This window comes from Trypanosoma equiperdum, assembly GCF_001457755.1.
Source record: "Trypanosoma equiperdum strain OVI genome assembly, contig: ctg_1950, whole genome shotgun sequence".
Taxonomy (NCBI): Eukaryota; Euglenozoa; class Kinetoplastea; order Trypanosomatida; family Trypanosomatidae; genus Trypanosoma; species Trypanosoma equiperdum.
The window spans coordinates 10,570-19,695 of NW_027124005.1; the positions used below are offsets into that span (position 1 = coordinate 10,570).

The 9,126-nt window shown below is 39.1% G+C and overlaps 1 protein-coding gene across 1 annotated transcript; it reads left to right on the forward strand.

Annotated features, from left to right (window-relative positions):
- Window positions 1-6,215: 6,215 nt before the first annotated feature.
- On the forward strand, window positions 6,216-7,286 carry TEOVI_000480200 (variant surface glycoprotein (VSG), putative; the record flags this gene model as incomplete). Its single annotated transcript, XM_067223738.1, has 1 exon — window positions 6,216-7,286. The coding sequence occupies one exon, from the start codon at window positions 6,216-6,218 to the stop codon at window positions 7,284-7,286; it is 1,071 nt and encodes a 356-aa protein (XP_067079839.1).
- Window positions 7,287-9,126: the final 1,840 nt, after the last annotated feature.

The window sequence follows — 9,126 nt, forward strand, 5'->3', positions numbered from 1 at the left end:
TATAGATGAATGTTATGGGTGTGTATCTAGTAATGTTATAATACTTTCACAAAAGTGGGGAAGACTAAATGCACGCTAGAAATATGAGCAGTTCAAGGACGGTGATTGTGATTTTCGAGAAAATAATGTAAGGTGAACGAAAAAGATAAATATTATTACAGGAAACGGTAAAAAAAAGATGAAAAAAGGCAATATGCAGAATTTGAAGCATAAACATAACGATAGATATAAAGCTATACGAGGCGGTGGTGCAGGCACAATCATGGAGAAACAGAGTCCAGTGTGCAAAGAAAATATATGTTGCTAATTCATCGACAGCCAAAACATATGATAAAAATGGAAAAGAAAATATAGAGTAAGAAAACGGAATGCAAGAATGAAGAGCACAGTGGAAAATAATATATCAGGTTGAGGAGCTAATGACACCCTGAATTCTACTACAAAATGATTAGATTCTAACGCAGAAATGATGGTAGCAACTGTTTTTAAGTCTTATAGCGGATCCTAATACAAAGATATGAGTGGTAACAAGAATAATTGAGAAATTTAGTCAGGGTTGTGTAATATCAAAGTCCTTTTCGAATTAATTATAGTAATGGTAAAAATTGTTGCACACAAGATAATGTCATCTGGAGGAAGATTTTAACGTACGAACTAGTAATGGATTACCGTTAAAGGCAGAGGAGGAAATAAAAACGTAGAAACTGCTAAAAACGGTGTATATATGTTGTGTTTGATGGGCATTATAAGTAGTAGAATGTTTATTCTGATACTTCTCCAATTATGTATTAGTATTCTTCGCAGGAATTCATTCCTTTCGAAGGGTGAGTAATTCATATAAACATTGTTGGTAAGCCGCAACTTAAACCTTAAATCAATAAAATGGCAAAAGAAAGGTACTTTCTGGACCCAACTTATCCATTATAAAATGCTTTTGACACAAATTACTATCAGATGATCCCAAACAAAACGCAAGATCAATTTTGTTCTGTAGAGAAAAAAGAATTACTTTGTTATTTAAAGTGAAAACAGGACGAGAAAATTGGCATATGATAGAAGCCATTAAGAACCATAAATCATATATCTTGATTTTTTTCATACAAGTATAGTAAGGTATAGTTTAGAATGAAATGTGGAGATTCTTATGCTTAAACTGAGTGTTTTTTAAACATTCTCCAACTAAACACGGCACTTGAAACGCAGTTAAAAATTTGTAGACTTAAACTGACAGCGAAACAAATAGCACTTGGAAACTATAATATAAAGGACTAGATCAGAATTTAAAGAAACTTATAATATGAGAGAATCGGATAGAAATTTTCACAACCGCATTTGACTTTAGATGGCAGTCAAATGTAACAAACAGAGAACTATCCGCACAGGAGAACTCCCAGTGGCAACATGTACACGAAGCTGAAAAAAGGAAAATAAAACCCGTGGAAAGATTTGACTGTATACTCCCTAAAAACTCTACTAACGTTGCGGTATGCGCTTCAAAAGGCCGACGAGGCCAAGAATAATTCAGCTCCTCGCGTATTCAGCGAACACCGCAATAAGAAAAATAAACGTCTGAAAGCAGCACATGTAGCACCATTTTGCTACACAAGGCGACTGGAACCAGTGGCAATTCAAGCAAAAACAAACGGTCAGCAATACTGATCAACGCCGCACTGCAAATCGAAGCGGAAGTAAGCTCAAAATATTGTTTTCATAGGATATTGTAACAACTCAAGTCGGGGCCCAGGACCGGTTTATTGGAACAGGTGATATATATTTTGGAAATAATGCTTCAAACCTCCGTTATGCGATGAAATGAACTAGTTGACAAATGTGTCACACCAGCGCTTTTAAACCTTCTTTTCTTACGACGACAGAAGTTAAAAATGTCGATCCAACAAGGGGCCGCAGCACTAGTGGCCCTGATAATGCTAGCAACAGACAGAGTCAAGGCCGTCGCAGACGAAAGTGAGGCGGCACACCGTGCCATGTGCGCCTTGACCGAAGCAGCATCAGCGACCTTCACGACACCGGCCGGCTCGCCCGAAGCTGAGGGACTAAGTGACAAGATACAAGCAGCAAACATGTCCGTAGCTGATGCGCGATGGCAGGCTTTTTTTGACTCCGAGGCAGGGTCAAAACCGTACGATGAGACAACCGGCGACAACAGGACGCTAGCAGACAAGCTTGGCGGTAAAGAAAAATGGGACGGCTGGCGCAAAGCTTTTGCCAACATCAAGGTGCTCAACATAGGCACGAAACCGCAAGGAGAATACCCAAAGATCAATAGTGAGGTCGACCGAAAACTTGCAAGGCAGCAATTACGGGCGGTTGCTGCACAAGCAACCCAGCTTGAGAGGACAATGAAGCCACTAAAAGCTTTCTTATCAGACGACAAAAGCAACAAAATAAACGAAAATCTGAGGAAAGCACTTTACGGTGGCGATGGTGAACTAAGCACACCAACTCTGGGAAAAAGCTTCGGAGCCAACGGCGAAAGCTGGGCCGGGCTTTGTGCGACCAAAGCTAACCGCAAGTCGATAGCAGGAGATTTTTTTTGCATATGCACAGGAGCGGACGCAACCACAAAACAATGCAGCGGCGCATACAGCAACACTGCGCACGACAGCCAACCCAGCATAAATACAGGCTGGACAGCACTACAGCAGTCTTGCGGAAAGAGGGAACAATCAAAGGCAACTGCCGGCACCATCTACGCGGCCGTGGCGCAATGGTGAGCAGCGCTCAAGCAGAAGGCCAGCGGCTCAGACAACAGCGTCTGGCTCGGCAAATCAAGCAGCACCGGCACAGCATGCGCAGGGACGGACACGAACACGTGTATAGACTACAGCGACTTTTTCAAAAAAAGCGCCGGAGCTGACCTAGCGACATTACCATGGCTTTCAGCTCTCTCAGACGCAGCGGCAGCTAAAACAAGCAGAAGAAGCTGCCGCTGCCGTTAAGTCACTTCAGGCGCAAATTCAGGCGCTGCAGGGAGCAAGTGTTGAAATATATTCAGCAGCAGCATCCGGCGTACTCGCCAAAGAAATGCCAATAGCCATACCCACAGCCCCACCTACACAGCAGCGGCTGCAACCGCAAACACAGAAAAAACAAGCAGAGCTTACAGAGAAAGAATGAAATTCAGAAAAAGACGCAGAAGAATGCAAAACAAAAACTGGATGTATTTACGACAAAGCAAACAAAAAGTGCACATTGGGGAGGAAGGAAAACAAGCGGCAGCAAAAGAAGCAGTGAGGAAAGGAGAAGGTAAAAAGGTAAAAGGTGCTCTGACCGCACGAAAAAAGACTGTAAGGCCGCAAATTCGGAACCAGCTCCAGGAGAAAAACAAAAATACGATTAAATTGACAACACATGCAAAGACTCCAGTTTCATTGAAAATAAGAAATTTTCTTTGCTTGTTGATTTTGTGAGTTTCATAGCATTTTAAAGATCTTGAGAATTCTACAATTTTAAAGATTTTTTATTTTAAGAGATTTTGAATTATCTTAACACTTTTGCAAAAGCTTTACAAAACGTGCAAGTTAGTAGAATTGAGAATTTGAAAAATATAAAAATTCAGTATGATAGTGGCTATAGACGTAGAGCAGTAGGGTGATAGGTTATGGATACGGTCGATATTTTTATCTGGTTTATTTTGTTTATTCTATGGCTATTAGTTAGGGATATAATGATTATAATTATCATAATGATAATAATAGGAAAGTGTTGCGGCCGCGTGTATATACTAATATTACAATGAAAATTGTGGTAAAAAGTAAATGAGTGATGAATATAAAATATTTTAAACAATAGAAGAGTTGAAATGGACGTAAGTGAGTAAAAGAGATAACACGATTAATGTTATTAGAGAAAACACGGAAATACAGAAAGAGAGATGGTATATTGAACAGAAGCAGTTGCGAACAAAAACTGAGGCTAGTCATAATCATACACAACGAGATGACGAATGGAAAAATAAGGGAGAGACAAAGTTCAGTGACCAGGTTAACTTCTGGCGCTATGTTATGTGCAAAGTATCGGAAGTTACGGGAAAGGTAGAAAAAAATATATACACCGAAATATCTGGATATATGACACTACATTTCAGAGATTTCACTACCTAAAAATGTATTATTTTCTTGAAGATGAGCCAGTAACTAGAAGTAAGGAGAAAGAAAATCCAGCACCCAAGCAATAATTCACTGATCGCAGCCAACAGTGCAGAAACTAGCAAAAACAGCACCGAAGTTTGAAAGACTGGCAGTAAACGGAAATACGCACTGAAGTATAAACGTTGAGAACAAAAAAAGGTGGCATTGCTTCAAAAGTAGTCAAGACACACTGACACTTAGTATCCCTTTACACTCGAGGTAATTGTCAAGATTATTGGAAAGAATTAAGTTTTTTGTTATTTTTCTAGAACAAAGACAGGTAGAGACGTGGAAAGTGCATCCCAAATGACGGAAGCAGTAAACTGAAAACAAGATGACTTAGTAGAGGTTGATTGAATCTACCTTAGCTTATAGAAACCACAGTAGCCTACCTGTTTCATACAAGGCTCTTGTTCCCCTAAAGCTTTCGGTCTCGCTATGTTTAGAAGGAGTCAAAATATAGCACACAAATATAAAAATAAATATCTCAAATGGAAGAAAAAGCAGTACTTAAGTTACAAAGGCAAGTATTCTCAAGGAAACTAGTAGCAGCGACTCTTCTTCAATGTTCATAATGTCCATACGAAAAAAAAGATGAAACACATATAGTATGGACCTGAATTGGCTGTACAGTTAGAAGGTGTGACTACAAAGGAAATTAAAAATGATCGGTGCGATCAACCGGCAAGCCTCAAAAAAAAAACATATTTCACTCAAAACTTGATAGATACAGAAACGGATATAATGGTGACAATCATGTTTTTAATCCGTTTGGAGTTTCTAATATAAAGTTATAGATACCCAGAAATGTATTGGATAATTGTGAGGTGTTATAAAAATTTCTTATCGTATTTATTAATAATGGAAAACATTGTTGGAAAAAACATAATATTATCGGAAGGAGAACTATACAAATAGAATTGCTAATGGATGACAGTGGACAGGAAAAATAAAGCTAAGAAAATGATTAACACAGGATGTTTATGGAGGGATGATTTATGAATTAGATGGAATTAACAGCAACATTCCTGTAATTTCGTATTGATATACTGGACACGCATTAGGATATTTCAAGGAACAAGCAATCTATATAAAAGTAGTCAATGTTGAGCAAATGACGGTTGTTATTAACAAGTCAATCCAATAAACAAAAGCTCCCAAAGCACAAATGTCCAGTTATTAAGAGAAAGAGGAACATCCACGCCTAGGATTTCAAACATAAGAAAAAAGCTAACCTTTTTTTGTAAAAATAAGCAATGTTACATTGTTATTCCACAAGCGGCACCTGGAGTCAATAATGCAGTAAATAAAACAAGCGAACGCCATTGAGGTTAAAAATTTAAGATATAGGGGCTTTTTAGATTATTTGCAAAAACATAAGGGTTTAGTGACAGAGGGATAAATTAAAAATTCGATACGCCTGCAGCGGAAGTGGACAAGATTAGTGTAAATGACTCTAAGTGAGATACAAAGAAACATGGCAGAAACTGCCAGCACCAACGTTTAAGAGCACACATTTTCCGTCCGATTCACAGGTTCATATCCGCATTTGAACTTGAGTGTCAAAAAGCTCACAACAGCAACGGAGTCCCATAATTAAACAGCAGAGCAACAACAGCCTGGAGTACCTGCGCAGTTTCGATCAAAAGTTTCGGCGTGCGCGAACCAAAATGGCATCGAAAACACAAGTTTTCAAAGCGCTATCATCGATCAACACAAAAGAACAACCAAAATGGAGATTCACAACGGCTTATTCAGAGGCGCTATCCAAAGCCCTGACCACTTCCCGTCGCTGGCAAATGCGGCAATAACTGGCTGAGAACCAGCAGTTAAAGGGAAGGAAATGCAATATGAAAAGGGAGCTATCCACGATCCATGTCATCGCCAACAAACATTTTTCTTTGAACCACAAAACCACACAAGACACCGGTGATGCCATCAGCAAGAGGCAGACCAGACCTACAGACCAAATAGCTGTCTCCCTAACCACACAAAAAACCAAGGTGGATACTCTTAACTTACAAAAATTCACTTTAGGAAAGCGAAACACAGCAAGTTGTAGAGATGCTAAGACAAAAAGCCCGGAAGTCCGCAGTTTTTCTGGCGGCATTTGTGGGCGCGGTATTCGCACAGGATGAAGAGTCCTCAGTCGAAGCAATAAAGAGCACGTGTGATGAAGCGGTGTGGCTTCAGACCGTCCAAGATCATTACATCAAAAATGTACAAACAGCTGCAGCTCGAAATTCTGACCTACTCACAGAAGCCAGGAACCTAACCCTAGCCGCGGCACAGTTCTCCGACCAAACGCAACAGGCGGTACTAACCTCGTTAGCTGCCATTGCAGACCAGCGAGCAACTGCAGCGGCAGCGATCCTAAATCGAGAAACACCAAGCTTACTAGCAGCGGTAGCCTTGCTGAACGAACGACGCGGCAACGTCCGAGCACTGTCGCTTATAATGAACACCCAGGAATCCGCAACTTTCTCAGGGTCGACGACAACGGCTGGCGACAACGTACTCTTTGCCGCGACAACAGTCAAGTGCTTTCTAATAGCAACACTGGACAAGAAACCCACAGCGGAGTGCACAGTAACGGAACAGAGCGCGACGAAGCTAGTAGATGCAGGACACCACCTGGCCAAAATAACGAAAATGAAAGCGATACCGCTAACAAAATTTGGCATGCCTCAACTTGGTGTGGACATAGAAACGAAAGGTACGTTCACCGCAGGCAGTAACCAAGCAAACGAAAATAACAAATGCGCAGACAAACCCATAAAAAGCAGTGAAACCAACGGTGCCGGTTTAACGAAACTAGCACTAAATCAACCTACAGCGGCACCAACGGACGTGAAAATGAAAGATAACGACGGCTTCGTAAACGTATCCAAAGAAAAAGACCACTACATCACCACTGGGACCCAGGTAGCAAGCGCCACCTATAACCTAAGAGCCCTAACATCCAAACTTCTAGGAAAGATAGCGGATGAAACAGCCGATTCCCTGAGCAACGACCACAACGTTCAGAACGTAATTTACCTCACACTCGGTAAAGGAGAAAATATCAATGACAGCACCGACCAAAAAGCAGAAAAGATAAAAAGCCTGTTTGGCGGCGCCGGGACCAAACTGTAAGACAAATTTTTTTCGACTTTCAACGCAGACAACATAAAATATACTGTTGGTAAACAAACCGTAACCACGAGCGTAGCGAAGGCTGAAAGTGATTCAAACTACGCAATAACCCTAGCATTTTCGCATAAAAGCCAACACGGCAATAGCCAGAGCAAGGAATTCCAGAGAGCAGGTGAAAGCACCGACAAAATCAAAGAAACTGAATGCAGAAATAAAAAAGACAGAGGCAAATACAAGGAAAAGAATGGGTGTGAATTCAAAGATGAAGATTGCAAAGTTAAAGTGACCACAGCAACAGAAACAACAGAAAACACCACAGAAAGCAATTCTTATGTCATTAACAAGGCTCCTCTTTTGCTTTTATTTTTGCTTTTATAAAACTTTTTATATTTCCCCTTCTGTTTTGCTATTCGGATATATTTTAACACTTGAAAATTCCGCGAAAATAATGTGTGTTTGTGTAAAATTGTGACTTTGCAAAAAAAAATTGATCTGATAAAAATTTCTCTTTTTTTGTCGCTGATTTTTTTCCAGAAAAACAAGAAGGTAAAAAAATGGCGAGGTTATGGAGGATTGAAATTTCTAGCGACCATTTTTAGGGTTAAATTTCGGTTTTTTTGACAATTTTTGGTTTTCGATTTTTCGAGTGACTTTTGAATTTTTAAGGTTGAGGTTTTTAGGATTATTGGAGTTAAGGTTTTTTTGTTAGACATTTTTGAGATTTATAAATTTTTTTTGGCATTTTTCACATTTTTTAAAGTTTTTGGAGTTGGATTAATTTTATAAAAAAATTGGGGTTTTAAACTCTTTTATGCGTTTTATATTATTTTTCGTAACTTCAGATTTACACTGAACCAGGCAGCAGTTGTGCTAAAACCAAAAACAAAAGAAAGGAAGGATAGATAGGGTTATGGCTATAGTTAGGGTAAGAGTTAGGGTTATTCGGATAGATGTTTTAATTCTCCTTTTTTGGATTTTTTTTAATTTGTCATTTTTTCTTAGTGATGCAGCGGCTCTTTCTGTATGTCACCTCTAGGCCTTTTTCACTCAACACGCATCTTCTTCTTCATATTTTTTACATATTTATTTCATATCCACATCGTTACGATCTACTTCTAACACTTTTTTTGAATTTGAGCTCTGCATTTTTCTCTGCGCGCGGCCTCAAAAAAAAATTTTTATGCTGGCGCGTGGCAGTTTTGCCTCACAAAACGATTTGCTTTCAAAGAAGAAATAATATAAAAAGAGACCTATTTGGAAGTAGGAGATTATCATGATCAGTGGTGAAGCATCATCAGCCCGATCTACCGCTGGCAGGCGACGTCTAATGCCGCTCAACTGTCAGTGGCGCGTTTTTAACCCCAAAGGAAAAGACGACAAAGAGTGCACATTGATTGAGGAAACCAAACAAAAAGCAGCAGAGCAAGCAAATTGAGAAATACGAGGGAAAGATGGCAAACCTGACTGCAGCAAACTTCTAACACAACTGGAATATGAGGCAGTAAACAAGGATAACAAAAATTATTGTGTATAGAGAAGTGGGAAAGATAACAAGGATGAAAAAGACACAAAAATGTTGTGATTCCAGTTTTCTCGTCAATAAGAAAATTTCTCTGATGGCTGCTTCTGTTTTAAGTTTGGTAGTATTAAAAGATTTTTCGCTTAGTTTTATTAAATACTTCATTTTTGAGAGAATCTACAAAAATTTGAAACAATCTGATATATTTTAATTATTTTTTTATAGTTAGAGTTATATAATAATTATGATATTAATAGAAGTGCACTGTAAGTGTATATATACTAATACTATAATAATAATAATAGGATAGTGTTGTGAGTG